The sequence below is a fragment of the Podarcis cretensis genome (genome assembly GCF_951804945.1).
Source record: "Podarcis cretensis genome assembly, chromosome: 3".
Taxonomy (NCBI): domain Eukaryota; kingdom Metazoa; phylum Chordata; class Lepidosauria; order Squamata; family Lacertidae; genus Podarcis; species Podarcis cretensis.
This window is the reverse complement of record NC_137172.1, coordinates 96,188,910-96,205,857: the sequence shown is the minus strand read 5'-3', so window position 1 is coordinate 96,205,857 and position 16,948 is coordinate 96,188,910. Positions and strand designations below refer to the sequence as shown.

At 43.4% G+C, this 16,948-nt stretch overlaps 1 protein-coding gene across 3 annotated transcripts in view; it reads left to right on the top strand.

The window, feature by feature from the left end:
- GRHL1 (grainyhead like transcription factor 1) overlaps window positions 1–16,093 on the top strand; it is a 65,646-nt gene extending 49,553 nt beyond the window's left edge. For 2 of the 3 annotated variants that reach the window (XM_079969867.1, XM_079969866.1), the window contains exons 10-16: window positions 870–957; window positions 2,335–2,474; window positions 3,233–3,270; window positions 4,007–4,095; window positions 5,732–5,817; window positions 11,215–11,279; window positions 12,922–16,093. In XM_079969867.1, coding sequence (XP_079825993.1) covers window positions 870–957; window positions 2,335–2,474; window positions 3,233–3,270; window positions 4,007–4,095; window positions 5,732–5,817; window positions 11,215–11,279; window positions 12,922–13,036 — 621 coding nt within the window. In that variant the 3' untranslated portion in view covers window positions 13,037–16,093. The remainder of the gene's footprint in view (window positions 1–869; window positions 958–2,334; window positions 2,475–3,232; window positions 3,271–4,006; window positions 4,096–5,731; window positions 5,818–11,214; window positions 11,280–12,921) is intronic. The other variant, XM_079969868.1, reaches the window with a different exon arrangement.
- Window positions 16,094–16,948: the final 855 nt, after the last annotated feature.

Genomic DNA, 16,948 nt, shown 5'->3' with positions numbered 1-16,948 from the left:
GCAAACCTGAATACACCCTTTCCTTGTTTTCTAAATGAGACAAACCAATTTATTCTGTTTGTAGCATCCTTTCACCCATGTAGGTTTGCCTGTGTATAAAACTAACTACTTCATTGCTTATGGCAAGGGACATAAACAATGCTTACAATTACAGTAGTACCTTGGGTTAAGAACTTAATTTGTTCCGGAGGTCCATTCTTAACCTGAAACTGTTCTTAACCTGAAGCACCACTTTAGCTAACCAGGCCTCCTGCTGCCACCGCACTGCTGCTGCGTAATTTCTGTTCTCATCCTGAAGCAAAGTTCTTAACCCGAGGTACTATTTCTGGGTTAGCGGAGTCTGTAACCTGAAACGTCTGTAACCTGAAGCATCTGTAACCCGAGGTACCACTGTATTTTCTGGCTTGAATCTGCCCCACCCCACCCCCGCACGCGCAAGGCAGGTGCAATAATTGATCATTCATACTTGGTTGCAATCTACATTTCTAATATATTGTCCATAATACTTCAAGCCTTGCTCTGAAATAAAAAAAATTGTCTTTATTGATTATAAAACAGAGACACCAGTTATACTGGCTGAGAGATGCAGCAACAATTTTCTTGCCTACCACCCTTTAAAACAGTTGTGAAGATTACATGTAATAACTAACACCATAACACTCCATCTTCAAAGAGTTAGATTTACTATGTCTTTGAGGATTTGAACTGTGTATGGGTTTGGTTTCAAGTTCAATGACTTTTGGAAGAGGAAGAAGTTCCAAGTGTGACTGACTTCCACAATGCCTGATTTGGGAGGGACCAGGGATGCTGACCTCAATGGAGAGGAAGCCAAGCCTCTGTAAATAACCTTTCTTCTTTCTATCTGACAGGGGGCAGAGAGGAAGATCAGAGATGAGGAACGAAAACAAAGCAAAAGAAAAGGCAAGTGTACTGACCCCAGCTCCCAGCTGAATGCCTGTAAGTAGAAAATATTAAAGTGCCATTTAATTTAGTGGAAAATTTCAACTAAATCTGATTTGAAATGCAAGCAATGGTATAAAGGAAATATTAAAGTGCCATTTCATTTAATGGAAAATTTCAACTAAATCTAAATTTGAAATACAAGCAATAGTATAAAGCACAGGGTTGGTTTGTTTTTCTTAAAGGGGAGGTGTGCTGATGTGGGGCAGACAATAATGGTGTTGGTGGAATTGAACCTTTATTTAGCCCTTGCTAAATAGGTGTTCAGCTTGAGGAGAGGCAGTCGAGCAAGAAAATGCAACTTTAATGTAATTACACCAAGACATGAATGTAGGGCCACCTCACAAACTATATTATTAACAGGATTTTCTGAGGCAGAAGTAGAGATAAATGCATTTAAATACATTCATTTTTGGAAATGGTGTCTTGGTGGAATATCTGAATGCTCCTTGGGGCATCCAAAACTTGATGTTATAAATTTGAGGGTGTTAAACTGGGTGCCAGACTGCTCTGTGGGAAATCAAATCACTCCACTCTGGATCACAGCCAATTTGTTTTTGTTGGTGTTTTTGGGCTCAGCCAGCCCTTTCCATGTTCAGCACTTCCTAAGTGCTTTCATTTCCCCCCGCAGCTGTACTAGTAGCTATTTCCAGGGCTCTCCTGAATGGATTATTTCCTTTTTGATCCCTTGGATTTGCACAAAACCAGAAAGTTGCACAAGCAGATATAAACTGTGTGCTTTTGCATACTACTTGGGTGGGGAATTCTTTTAGAAAAACAAGGTACGTGCGCAGCTATCTGCACCACAGATCCTGCCGGTACTTAATTGACAGAATCCACGGCGTAGAAGGCAAGGACGAATGGGAAAGACCCGAGTTGCTCCTGATGTACAGATTCAAATACATGTGGATACAGACTACTTTGAATGGAGACAAAGCGGATTTGCAGCTAGCTCTAACACTCAAATGTGGACAAGCCCTAATAAATGGAGTCCAGGGCGGGGCTGCACAGATAGAGATGGGAGTTCCATGGGTCAGGTTAAGGATGAAAAAAGAGTCTTGCTGGATCAGACCAAAGCCCATGTTCTCACCATGACCAATCAGATGTCTGTGGGGAGCCTGCAAGCAAGACAGGAATGCGACAGGGTTCTCCCCACTTGTGGCCCTTTGTCTTTGAGCTCATAACATAACAGGCCTGCCATTTTTGCAGCAGAATGGTAGTATAGGAAAGAGTCTCAAATCCACTCCCAGGATCTCCATTCTACTTTGTTCTACTTGGCAAGAAGTTGTAAAACAGGCTCTTCTTCAGAAAGCAGACACTAAGGGAGGTTGTGTGTGAGAGAGAAATGTATTATTTCCTTCTTCTTTCCAACAGTTTCTGACGTCAAAGTGCCGCTGCTTCAGTCCCACAAGCGTACAGATATCACTATCTTCAAGCCGTTCATGGACCTTGATACTCAGCCGGTTCTCTTCATACCTGATGTTCACTATTCCAATCTTCAGCGGGGAGCTCATGTACAATTCCTCTTCTGCTTTATATCTGGGAGGGAGGGTGATAGTAAAGAAGTATGAAAGGTTATTTCTCAAAGCATAAGAAGTGTTTGTGGCAGGAGGAGACAAAGGGGGGAAAGTGAAAGAGGGTTGAGTAGCAAGTATATGGGGGTGAACAGGAGAGCAAGAGTAGCTGAGAATTTTTGAAAAGCCAGGGTGGTAGGCATCCAGCAAGCACTTTGAAAGGACTGGGTTTGGGGGGTTTGGAAGATAGAGAGAAGGTGAGGAAGGGAGCAGTGGGCAGGAGCCTCTCCAAGCTTAGGAGAACAGTGAGATGGGAGATACAGTGGTACCTCGGGTTACATACGCTTCAGGTTACATACGCTTCAGGTTACAGACTCCGCTAACCCAGAAATAGTACCTCGGGTTAAGAACTTTGCTTCAGGATGAGAACAGAAATCGTGCTCTGGCGGCACGGAAGCAGCAGGAGGCCCCATTAGCTAAAGTGGTGCTTCAGGTTAAGAGCAGTTTCAGGTTAAGAACAGCTCTCCGGAACAAATTAAGAACTCAACCCAAGGTACCACTGTATATAGGTTGGTGATGGATCAAGGAAGAAAGCAAACCAGTAGCAGACAATGGCTAGTTCTGAATGGTTTCCACAGCACTTTTCTACCAGTTGTCAAGGTTGCTAGGTACATGCAACACAATTGTACTGATCCGTTATTAAGTTTTCTCCAGAACATGTAAAAATAACTGGACTTTCCCCCCCGTACCCTTTCTAGGTCTTTCCTGTTGCATCTGAAGAACTGGAGGGCGAAGGGTAAGATTTGTTACTACTTCCATACTCCAGAGCTGCTAAATATTTTTGAATGAGGAATGCACTGTTTTGTTCTAGTTAACTCAGGGATGGGGAACTCAGGGCCCTCCAGGTGTTACTGAGTACAACCCCATCACCCCTGGTCATTGGCCAGTGTCTGCTGGGACGGATGGGAATTAAACAACATCTAAAGCAGGGGTGGGGAACCTTTTTGCCTCCATGGGCCAAATCCTTATCAGGATCTGCCTCGTGGGCCAAATGTGACCAGTGAGTAGGTCCACCATTTGACAAGATCACTGGATTGGCAGGGTAGCGGGGACACCCACCTGTCAAAATTCCTTGCCCTAAGTCTCTCTACACTTCTGCTTTAAGCCTCTGACAGTGGGGACTTAAAGGGGGAGGGGGAAGCCTTGCAAAAGCATTTAAAAGAGCCCCCCACATTCCCTTTCGAGTGCAGGAAATGTCTCAAATCCTTTGCAAAAGCTTGCACGCAAGCTGCTCCAAAGAGCACTTTTGCAGAGGACTTTTAATACCTGTTTTGCAGATGGCAGGGATGAAAATTCTGCTTTCTTGTTTCCTGCTGGGAGCAGGACTGCGCAGACATTGCATGATTAAACACTGTCCTTTTGCCCATTGGCTGATGTCACCTGTGAAGCCAGCTGATAGGTGTGGTTTGGGGAAAGTGGTCTTGCAAGCTTTCGGATTGAGTGATCTGATGGCCTGGCTGGTTTTCTTGTAGCTCTGCCATGAAGAGGGGGCCTTATATCAATGAAGATGATTTTGCTGCCACCCCGGTTAAGCTGTCTCGAATAGAAGAACCAAAGAGAGGTAAATAACGCCACTTACCAGGAGGAAAAGAAAGCACTGTTTGGGTTGTACTTCATAATAGTCCAGTATGGATTCTAAAAGGCAGGCTTGTGTTAGTTAATTTTGCCTGTGGGCTAGATCCAAAAGTCCTCCCCCCACACCTGGCCACTTTGACTTGGGGGGATCAAATACACAGTACAAAATATACCACATGAGGCAGCTCTAAACCCAGAGAAACATTCACTCAAATGAAAACTTTCCCCCCTCTATTGTCATCTTCCACAACATGAATGAATGGCTTGCTTTTTGCATTATAGCAAGTAACAAAATAGGTCACTGGCTTGCATGGAGAACTTAAGGAAGCTGTGCATATTACAGTTCTAATCCACTTCATCCTTCCATTTTAGCTCTTCAATTCACGGAAGTTATTCACTCTGGCAGTGCTGCCCTAAATTCACCCCTGTCGACCGGTATCTTAGTATAATATAAACTGAAACTGTAGGTGTGGTACTGTTATCGCCTATAGCAAATAGAACTTTGATAGCTTTCATTCACAGGGGTGAATTAAGGGCAGCCAATATACTGTGCTCAGTTTCCTTGCTTTGTGTGATCTTGAGCCTCAGCACAGCTTTCCTCAGTGGTGACACTTCCAAAGCGCTTGAGGCTCCCTGTTGCAATGTGAAATAGTCTCTGATATCTTGATTTGAAGGTGCAAGGTCTTCATAGATGGGACAAAAATACCTAGCAAACAGAATTTCCTGACTGATAGATTGATCAGTCTCTCATGCTACCAGAACACCAGAAATCCAGCTTGCTGAATAACAGAGTCCCTCACCCAGTCTAGGTACACTTGACCCTGGCCCAAGTCATTGTGCTATTCCTAGAATGTAGGGGCGAGGGAGGTTTGTTGCTTGAATTCATATCTGTACCTATAAGCAAACTTTATCGTAATTGCTTGAAAGCTACTGCTTCGACGAAGGTCCCATATGCACTATATATTTAAAGCAGTATTATATCACTTTAAGGTTTCCCCAAGAAATTCTGGGAACCACAGGTATGTTAAGGGTTCTGAGAGTTGTTTGGAGACAGAGCTACAGTTTCCTGAGTGATTTGACAATCCCTCTTCCCAAAGAACTCTGACTGCGACTGATTTCTCGTGAATCACTGCATTTTGGGAGACCTGCTGTTAGTACACTGAGTTGATGGGCCCAGTTTAATTTTGTTCATGTCGTTTAGAACATATGTGAATATTCTATGATATCACAGTAGTCCAGTCAACGTCCAGCCGAATGTCACCATATTTTGACTTTTGAAATTCTAAGAGTAGAAGAACCACCTCATTCTCAAGGTGGGGGATGGGTTGCTCTCAAAGAAAGCATTTATTGTGACAAGTCCCTGGAGTGTCCATTTATGTATGAGGAGTTAAGTGCAGAATTTTCTCCAGTCCTGTTTCCTTCTAGGAAGGCCCACACTCTATCAAGGTTCTGTCTGGTTTGCAGAGAATGGATTTAAAGTACTGCTTCTGATTGTTCTGGCCTGAAATAGTTATGTGCCGCATTATAGCATCTCACTTATTGTTTGACTAATAAATGCCTAATGTTTGTTTTCAACCTGATTTTTTTCTAAATCCTCATTGACTTTGTCGTTGTTGTTCCAGTATTGCTGTATGTTCGAAAGGAATCGGAAGAAGTCTTTGATGCACTTATGCTCAAGAGTCCGTCTCTGAAGGGTCTAATGGAAGCTGTAAGTTGCAAGCTTCTCTAGCACCAAATTTTAGTAAAAGCTGGAGAAACAAGATGCCCAGCTTTCTGTACTTCAGGGATATAACCTTGCTAATTGGTGTGGTTGTCCTATTGGTTTCAACAATAGAAATGCCTAGTGAATTGTTCTCCCTAAGCCTAAAACTGCAACTGTGCTTGAATCACTGCACTAACTCTGGACCCCATTGGACCTGTGCAAATATTTTCTTTGATGGAAGAGAGAGGGGGGAACGTTAAAACCAATTTCACTACCAAAATGACCCTTTGGATGAAATAGAAAGAACACAGTGTAACATTAACATTAGATTTTCCACTGATATGTTTTATGAACTGAGAAGGCAAGAGCTTTGGTTACTTGTGTGTCCTCTTTGCATGCATCTCATGTACTTTGCTAACAGGAAGGGGAAGCTGAGAACAGAAAGGACAGCCACCAATCTCATAGTACAGTGGTGCCCCGCAAGACGAACGCCTCGCAAGACGGAAAACCCGCTAGACGAAAGGGTTTTCCGTTTTGGAGGCGCTTCGCTAAACGAATTTCTCTATGGGGTTGCTTCGCAAGACGAAAAAATCTTGCGAGTTCCTGCGGGTTTTTTTCGCTCCCCCCCCTTCCTAAGCCGCTAAGCTGCTTATCAGCTGTTCCGCTGATAAGCCGCCTCTCAGCTGATCGCTAAAAGCCGCTAGACCGCTAATAGCGCTAATCCGCTAAGCCGTCAATGGGCTTGCTTCGCAAGACGAAAAAACCGCTAGATGAAGAGAATCGCGGAATGGATTAATTTCGTCTTGCGAGGCACCACTGTACAGAGGGGTAGAGCTAGGCAAAGGACCAGTAAAGCTATTGCCCAGGATGACTATGGGAGCTCCAGGAACCAGTCTAGCTCTCAGAAAACCCATAGATTTGCCCGGTTTGTGCTATCAAACCCTTACTTAAATATGCCAGGATATGCATGATCTTCATGCCCTCGCACAAAACTTCTTTGGTCCTTCCATGGTTTAAAGCTGGCTCTCACATCCTGGCTTGTTTCGAAGCCATTCATCATAGTTCCAGGTTTGCATGCAACATGAGACCATTGGTGAACTGTGACTTCCTGGTTTGTTTCCCCACTTGTGTAAATGACTGCATGTGGGTGCATGACGCTGATGCATATCCTGACTTATTAAATCAGGATTAGATCATGCAGACAAGCCACTTAGTGCACCCCTTTGTCCTCTGGAGAACTGCATGTTCCTTAGTTTTCTGTTGACACAGAAAATGATCCTTGTTTTGTGGCTGACCTCTTTAACTGCAAGTTCCTACAATCTGACTTCTTTCCCTATGCCAAAATTAGCATGTAATCTCTTGTAATGAGGCAGAGAGTAGTGTTGATCTCATGTGAATGACCTTACTTGCTCAGGTCTTGCCAGTGTACCAGGTTCTTTAAAAATGCTTTGTCTGTCTCCCTCTCTTTCTCTCCCCACCCCCATGCTGCATAATGGATGAAGATATTCTTTGTGTATGCTTCTTCACACTCATAGGTATATATAAAAAAATCTACTTCATTGCAAAGCTTAACCAAGAAACTATCAAGTCTAAAATATATTTTGAGAATGTGGGATGAAAACAGCCACATCTGAAGTCTTATTAGGGACATTTTCACAGGGCAATCCTATTTTTGTTTCAGGTAGAGGTGTTGAGCAGAAAACCACTCAGATCTGTGCTTTCTATGTGTGGAACATGCAGAATAACTACTACTACTACTACTACTACTACTACTATTATTATTATTATTATTATTATTATTATTAGCCACTCATCTGACTGGGCTGCCCCTGCCACTCTGGGCATTTCCCAACAAAATATAAAAAATACAATAGTTTTGTCGACGAGTCCTCAGTTCTGTGGTAAGAATTTGGCTTCTACACCAAATTTGTTACCAACACGGAACCAAGAAAATTACAGGAAGCATCAGCAGATCCAGTTAGGGACCCTGTTTATTTACTTTTGGAATCAGACAGTCTTGCCAACCAGAACCAGTTAGAAAAGACTGCCCAAATCGGAACGAAGCTTATACACAGTAGTTCAAACACAGCAAACAAAGAGTCATAAATCATCAACCATTCTTCTACGTACATCAAGAAAGGTTACAGGTAAAAGGATATAAAGATACATGACTCCACACTGGTATCAAACTCCTCAGGGTCTTTCAGAACCTGTGGTCTCAGCTTTTAACAGATCGGGCAGTTGTCTAGGCAACCAGACCTTCAGTAAGGGTTGCTGACATTCCTTTCCCATATCTCTCCCTGGAACTTCTCAAGGAGATGCCAGTGCCAACTCACAGCAGACGCAGAAAAACATCCTGCCATCTGTGCCACTTTCAGGGTCAGATAGGAGTGGTGGAACACAGCATAGGAGGGAGGCATGAGTCACAAAATGCAGGCACACAGGAACACATTCTAGCCCAAGGTTGAATGCAATTAATATTGAAACATTTTGCAAAATCAACAACCTGGGTCTCTAATTTTTATATCAGTTCCACTGCAGCTCATTTCACCCCCAGTCAATTTCCCAAAAGGAATCCAGCTCCAAAACAATTGCTATGGTGTTGCTAGGTGGCTTCAAAGCTTCAAAGCACCAGATTCCATGACATAAATTTGCACAAAACCTACAGATGCTAATTTGCAAACGTAGGTCTCCGAGTAAAATTACATTGGTGGGAGGCTGTGTGTGTGTTTCTCATTGACACTGCATTTTGTGGGATGCAGTGTGTCCAACAAGGAATTCTGAGGCCCGTCACACACACAAATGGGTTTTGGTCTCCCTGGGCCCACCCCGTAACAACAACTCTGCTATCCAGTAACCCTGATCACCCCCATTACTATATCCCCTGAATTCAGGTTTGCAACTATGTTTTCCTCAGAGAAGATCCATTGACATGTATGAGCTAGACTATATTTATCTGGAATATCTCAACAATTGCCAACATGGTGTCTTCTGGATGTCTGCTGGATTGCAACTCACATCTGCCTAGTCAATGGTCAGGGATGATGGGATTTGTAGTCCAAGACAGACTTCATGCTTAGAAGAATCTGCTTTGTTTCCTAATCTGAACACCTTGGCCTGGAACCAGATGCAAAACAGTGGCTCACCAGAGGAGACGTAGTTAGAATGAAAGAACACGGCATCCCTGAATTAATGCTCAGCCTGGGAATTTGATTTTAACCAGAACTGACCTCACAGCTCATACAGAAAACCCTACTCCTGGTTTTCCTTTATTTTTCCTTTTTTAAAAGAAGAAGAAGATGGGAATCAGAAACTCTTGCAGACCCACCCAGAGGCGTACCCTCTGCCCATCCCCTGACTTAGGCTGTTTGCCTTTGCTTGTCTGCCTTATGTATTCATCCAGCTAGGATTATGGAGTTGAACCAAGCCTTTGGGAAGGCTCAGAAGCTTTTGCCTTTGGGTTTCAGATTCCAGCCCCTGATCTCAGATTCCTTCACAGCAGCTTGAAATGTCTTGCATGCAAGAGGGGCTCCGAACCTTGTGCCTTGTGTAAACTTGGCTGTTAAGGAGGGGGGGGGGGCAGTGGCGTAGCGTGGGGGGTGCAGGGGGGGCCGGCCACACCGGGCGCAACATCTGGGGGGTAGGGTTAGGGGGCGCAAATCCACGGGTTAGGGGGCGCAAATTACTTGCCTTGCCCCGGGTGCTAACAACCCACGCTGCGCCACTGGGGGGGTGGGGAGTGATTGACATAACTCGACGGCTGCAACATAAGCTCCCCTCAATTGGAAACCAAAGCACAAGTATGGAGAAACTATGCTGCTACAAAATGCCCTGCCATCTAATGAACATTGGCATTTGGTGCTGAGATTAGAACAAACCCAGAAATATCCTCTAACCAGGGCTGTTGATGGCTACTAGCCACAATGGCTATGCTCTGCCTACAGAGTTTGGTGGCATCAGTGCTTCTGGAAACCACAGGAGGGAAAAGTGGTCTTGTGCTTGAATCTTGCTTGCTATAGGGAACCAGGCAGAGGGCCTTCTCGGTAGTGGCGCCTGCCCTGTGGAACGCCCTCCCATCAGATGTCAAAGCGATAAACAACTACCTGACATTCAGAAGACATCTTAAGGCAGCCCTGTTCAGGGAAGTTTTTAATGTGTGACATTTTAGTGTATTTTTGGTCTCTGTGGAAGCTGCCCAGAGTGGCTGGGGAAACCCAGCCAGATGGGCGGGGTACAAATAATAAATTATTATTATTATTATTATTATTGTTGCTGGTTTCCCACGAGCACAGAATGCTGGACTAGGTGGGCCATTCACTTGATCCAGCAGACTCTTCTTTTGTGAACTGCTGTGTAGTGCCTTTCATGGCCTTCGGCTGCCATCTTGTATATTTGGGGGGCGGAGAATCCATTCTCCAGTTCCCAGGGTCTTCAGGTATGTTCTCCTGTCACCATTGAGCACTCAGCTGGGTGAGACTGTAGATCTTCCGCAAGCCGCTCAGTCTGCTTTGTGACTCTGACTTTCTGAGGGGGTCTGTGGACAGGATGGCTAGAGCATACTACTCTCGTTTTATGGCATTCCCAGTGCCTTTCTTGCTTGCTTGATTTTTGGTTTGCTTAGAACACAGCATGTAATTAAAATACGGAGCTCACTGTATTGATGGCCACCAACTTGGATGACTTGGAAAGAGGTTTAGGCAAAGAGTCCACTTCTGGCTTCCTATAGGCATCTAGTTGGCCTCTGTGAGAACAGACTGTTGGGCTGGATGGAAGGTGTACACATGTTTTTACAACTATTTCAGATGTTTGTGGAGAGCCAGGTAGAGTCTCTGGCATATACTGTTCTCTCACAAGCCTGCACACCCTCAGTTCTCACAGTAGGAATCTCTTGCTTAAAAACCACTATGAACTCTCGTGCTCTTTTGTAAAGCTTACCATCTTGAATAGAAGGTTTGGATACTATGAAAGCAAAAGGTGTTCATTATTGCCAATAGTTTAAATATTTGACCAATTTTTGGTTTCTGTAGGGCAGGAATGCTCAACTTGTGAACCTCCAGATTATTGTTGGACTGCACATCCCCTAATCTCTGACCACTGAATGTATAGCAAGCGAGCCAACCATAGTTGACCAAGCTATAGTTATAGGCATTCCGCTGCCATCAGAGGATGCTCTGACATAGAATGAACTTATAAATCTGACAGGATAGACTGTGAGAGAAGCCAAGCCGCTCTGCATCTTAGTTTCACTGCTGTGTGTTTGGAAGTTTAAACCATGGTTTCAGTCCTGAACTACGGTTAGCACATAGCTTGAATATTAGCGCAAACTCCAAATGCAATTTGTGAGGACTCTTTCATGTCTTATTACTTCATTTTTGTGATTGTTTTCCTTTTTGCTTTGTTTAGATATCTGACAAATATGATGTCCCTTTGGATAAAATTGGGAAAGTCTTCAAGAAATGTAAAAAAGGGTGAGTATGTTGAAAAGAGTATCCCTCTGCAGCTTTGCAGGCAAGATATGGCGTCTTACATGTTGTTTTTCACACTCTCTGTACACATATCTGCCTTCTCTCCACACTGAACCTGTTTTGAACAGGAGCAATACTGTTTCCCCAAGATATTGAGCTCTGAGAGTACAGCTGCCACACAGAATTAGAATGCAAAAGTGAGCTAATCCAAGTGAACTCACCCTCACGGCATGATTCCTCAGCTGCTGGAGAGAAAGAGAGAACAACCCTGGGTTGTGTGCTAAGTCTTTACTCTTCACTAATAAATAGTTTTGCTAAGGGAAAAGAAATCACCACTTAGCTCTCAAGGCAGCAACAGCACATTCCTTTCTTGTACTCATTGCATGTTGTCAGAATACCCAGAAACAATCTCTCAGCAAGATGAAGTGGTATCTCTAGGACAATGGTTCCCAGTTAGCTAAGTACTGGGAACCCCCCAGTTTTTCAAAAGCCAAGCCTACTTTTTGACAAATTTTGATATCTCTGTGGTAGTTTTTGTTATGTGAATTGTGCCACGGACACCCTGGGTGGGTTATGCAGATCCCCTGGGGTCTGAGGACCACCAATTGGGAACCACTGCTCTAGGTCATTGGCAATAGAGAATCTGAGGCCCACAGCACTGCTGCGAAAGGGAACAGCTTTTCAATATCGCACATGTTTGCAGTCCACCTCACTTGATAAATTTCAGCAGTGTCTTTGCATGGTGTCAAAATTTAAAGTGTGTGTGTGTGTGTGCGCGCACTCACACACACACACATATATAGAGCCTCTTGCGTTCTGCTCAATTCACTACATCGTGGTTGTGACACTCTGTGGCACTCCCTAGGCTCAGCACCCAGTGCTATGGAACCGGCCGTGCTGCCGTAAACCCACCTCTGTTCTTATCACATGTTTGGTCCTTAAACTGTTTCTTTTGATAAACAAGTAAGCATAGATGTAACTGCAAATTTGAAATTGTAGGTAGCTTTCCTCCTCATTGGGTAGCAAGGACCTAAGGGTATCATGGCAACAAGCACTTTGAGTATGTTAGTGTTTGCCAGATTTTGTCAGGCAGGCTGAACCTCTAACTCGAGGTTTCCCAAACTTGGTTCTCTAGCGCGTGCACGCTCTCTCTCTCTCTCTCTCTCTCTCTCTCTCTCTCTCTCTCTGTGTGTGTGTGTGTGTGTGTGTGTGTGTGTTTGGGACTACAACTCCCACCATCCCTGACCACTGGTTCTGCTGGTTCTGCTAGCTAGTGATGATGGGATTTGTAGTCCAAAAACAGCTAGAGAGCCAAGTTTGAGAAGCCCTCCTTTAACTGGTCTCAATCTGCTTTGTGGTTTGCTAGAAAGCAGCTCCTATTTGGGAAAAAAATAAATCCATAAATTTCCCCAATACTCCCTCCATCAGTTGGCAAGAGAAAAAAGGGAACCTTGAGACCTAATGTAACTTTCCCTGTGAGACCCGGATCCTATTTTGTTCATCACAGAAGTGTATTTTGTTAGGTCGACCTAGAAGATTATAATGATGATGCCCATAGGGTTGGCCTAGCTTTGTGCTGCCCCACTGGGTGTGTTTCCGCTAGGCTTTAAAGCGTCCCATTTTTAATACTCTCTTATTTCCTTAGCATCTTGGTGAATATGGACGATAACATTGTGAAGCACTATTCCAACGAGGATACTTTCCAGTTACAGATTGAAGAGGCGGCTGGATCTTACAAGCTCACTCTCACCGAGATCTAAAACCAAGCTCGTTGGGGCCTCTTGCGGGGCTTTTAAATGAAGGTGGTGAATGCAAAACCTCTCATTACTTTTGTCCTCAGGATTTAAATGTGTCTCTAGGGAAGAAGCCATTTGTTCTTCCAGGGAAGAGTATATTTTGGCTGTTGTTTAACAGCGCTTCCAACATTTCTGTCCTCTTGAGCAACGCTGCACTTGGAATAGATAAACAAAAGACAATGAATTGGAATTCCAAGTCCCCCACCCTTGGGGGGAGGAAACACACCCCAGAATATTTTTACTAAAGCACTATGCAGTTACCTGCATATCCCCTTTGCTTATTAAATGTGTATGTGTTTCTTCATCAGCTTAGTCTCTTACTAGGCTCCCCCCCAAAAAAAAAACAAACTCCAATTGATGCTTACAGGAGTTCCAGACAGGCTGGACTCGTATGATGTTTACGACCGAATAGGGCATATGGCTATCATTTACTTCTTCAACATCTTAGGGATGTGAAACTGCCTTGCTTTATGAAGAACTTCCTTTAAATTACTGTATGGATCCCCTTGGTGAGCTGTATTTGTATATAAATGCAGTGTATTTTGAAGGGTTGTAAATATGTACATATAAGTCATATAATATATATACATATATATATGTAAGACAAGATACATAAGATATCCGTGTGTGTGTGTATGTGTGTGTGTGTGTGTGTGTGTAATATAGATTGAATAAATGTGGTGAAGCCCATTGGGAAGGACTGTATTTATATAAATAATACACTGAGAAAAGCAGCCTCGGTTCTAAATTAAATTTATGCTGCATGTGTTCAGTCCCCTGTAAGGGGGAATTGCGGGGGAGGGGGCTGGGGCGTGAGTTTTAGCATAGCAAACTTAATATTTATCATCAAGTGATAAGGTGGGACTGTCTCCATCTAAATTAATAAAGTTCAAGGTTAGAAGTAGTGTATCAGTCCGCTAGTAAGCAGTTGTAGGGATGAGTCTATATTTTCTCCAAAGGTGCAAATGTGAAGAGATATAGGCCACGTGTACCCTCCTTGAAGATAAGATTTGATGTCTTGAACCTCAGGACCATAAAAACCAGTTTACCTCTCACCAATTTTTTCCTCTGAACTTCACTATGGCCCACCTTGTGTTTGGCACAGTGTTTATATGGGGAACTCGGGTCGGACCTACATTGACCTGCTAAGCATTTTTTTTTAAAAAAACCCACACATTGTATAACACTGAATAGCAATTTTCCACAGTCGGTCGCTCACTGCTCTGCAGTGCCATCTGATGTTGCATTTTAATAACACATTTTTAACGTTGTAAACAACAAGTTTAGATCCTTCCTCTAGTCTGCATAATGGTGGCATATCTAGGCCTACAAGATACAAGCAAACCTCATGGCTGCTTCACACCTCCTTTCACATGAGTGAATGAACAAGTTAGGATGTCTTTGGTCAACTACAGTTTCCCATTATGTCTGAATAAGGAAAGTGTGGTTAGCGGCTTCAGAACAAGCCATAATATGAAGCCATTGTTTAAAGTTTTGTGATGGCATGTGCCAAGGAAGGAACAAAGTGGTTATGTGCAAGACCCATGAGGCTCATTCATACCATAACTTAAAAGAAAGAAGATAGTCTAAATGCATGCATTTGTTGCCTTTTATCACGCAGTTTCATCATTTCAGTGATGCCCCATTATGCATATGGGGCCTCATGTTAGCTTCACAGTTAGTTAATGGATATATGGTGCTGTTTGTGATTGACAGTGACCATGATTGTGGATGGAAAGTGTTTTACTGTTGTTTTTGATGCCAAATGTTATTAAGCCATGTTTTCAAGAGAAGTCTTATTTACTAGTAGAACTGCAGATATTGTTGAACTTGGATGTAAAGAATCCCAAGTGCCTGACTGAATATAGTAGTAGTAGTAGTAATTTTATTATTTGTACCCCGCCCATTGTACTGGGTTGCCCCAGCCTCTCTGGACAGCTTTGATATACTGGTAATCTTTGATATACTTCAGATATTTAAAAGAAGCAGCAAAGATGAGGCCCAAACAGGAAACTTTATGGGGGCCTAAATTGCCAGGTGTATCTTTCTCCTGAACAGCTTCCCGCATGATTACATGTCTTAGTTTTGACGCCCACGCCATAGAGGGCCTACGTAGACCTACAAAGCATGAAATATCAAAATAGCTGCTGCCTATTAATGGGGTTTTTCAGCAGCAATAGTTAAAGCGCTCTGAAAATTATTGCTCTGTGAGAGGGAATAGGGGTCACTTAACAACTCTCAGCATCCTTAGGAAACTACAGCTCCCATTAGTTTTTTTGGGGGGGAGGGGTCATGACTGTTTAAGGTGGTATGATCCTGCTTTAAATGCGTAGCGCGGATGGGGCCTATGATTTCTCAAAGCTAGTACAGAGTTTTGCCTGTAACACCACACATTATGCTCTTTGCTATGTTGAACAGCACTCAGTTCAATGAACAGTAGATACCCTTCTCCGTTGTGACCGTTGTTTGTTCTGCATGTGAGTTGCCTAGCAGCGGAACCCTGAAGAAAGAAATGTGTAAAAATCAACTGTATAGGTGGAAATGAACCCCAAAAGAACCTTTCCTACAGGGAAAACTTACACAGGTTTTTGAACGGCCAAACAGCTATTGGTTTAAAAAAAGAGAGCAAATCTTGTTATCAAAAACAGCAACCTTTGAATATGCTGCAGTTTACACTTCATAGTTAGATAAAAGGTACTTTGGCAAGGTAATTTTTATACGCACACACACATTAAGTGCATAATTTCATGTCTGTTGAAAACTGAAGTTTTCCTACATTAAGTGGAATGGACTAAGGGGGGCGGGGGGAATCAGTCTTTTTTGTGTAAAAGGTTGAATTGATGCTTATTTATATACAATGCCTAAACTACTGATTGGTTTTCTGGGACATGGGGCTTAACTATAGCCATATTTGTAATGTTCTATGAAGTTGATTTTGGTCCTGTCTGCTATTTTTTGTCTGTCTAATTGAAAAATTACTGTAAAAGCAAGAACTATTAAATTTTATATGTCAGTTTGTAACCATTCTGTTACCTTTACCCAATGTTTATAATTATTATTTAAACATTTCCCTGAAAGGTAGGAAGCCAATACAATGCCTGCAGATATCTCAAACTGTGTTACTGTTCACCTTCACAGCTTCAATCAATGTGGGAAATCCTTAACTAGCATTTATAATCTAGAATGGTGGAAACTAGGGATTGGTGAAGAGCACACAAAAAATGCTCTTTGTAGCTTTGTCCTAATACCCACCAATTATTTTGCATGTATTGATGTATGAAGAGACATTTCTAAAACTTGGCAAGCCACAATTTCCATTATTAGGATGATGAGATGGGGCCAATGGACGATTATCAGATGAAGGCAAAAAATATTTTGGTTGGTTGCCCTCAGGACTTTTTTTCCAGCCAGAACTCAGTTCCTGCACCTCTCAGATGGGTGCCATTGCCATTATAAGAGAACAAGGGAGGTGTTCATGGTGTGTTCCTTGCGGCACCTCTTTTTCTAGAAAAATAGCACTGGTGGGAGGCACAATACTCCAGTTGGGGGGGTCCAAGAGCCCTCCTGCCACCTTCCCCAAGTCTGCTCGGCTTCGGGAAGGAGGCAGGAGGCAGGAGGCCTTCAGCATCCTGTAAGAGGCTTGGTGCCTCCTTCCCAAAGCCTGGGAAGCTTATACCCGGCCTAGGGAGGGAAGCACGATGCTCACATGTATGACATTGGGACATACCCACCCCCATATCGCCCTTGCAACCTCTGGCCCTAACTGTTCCCCTACAAAAAGAATCACCATGCCACTGCTTGAAAACATTTGACTTTACTTATCTTAAGTCCTCCAGAAGCTGCTGGACTCCAACTCCCATCAGCCCCAGCCAGCAT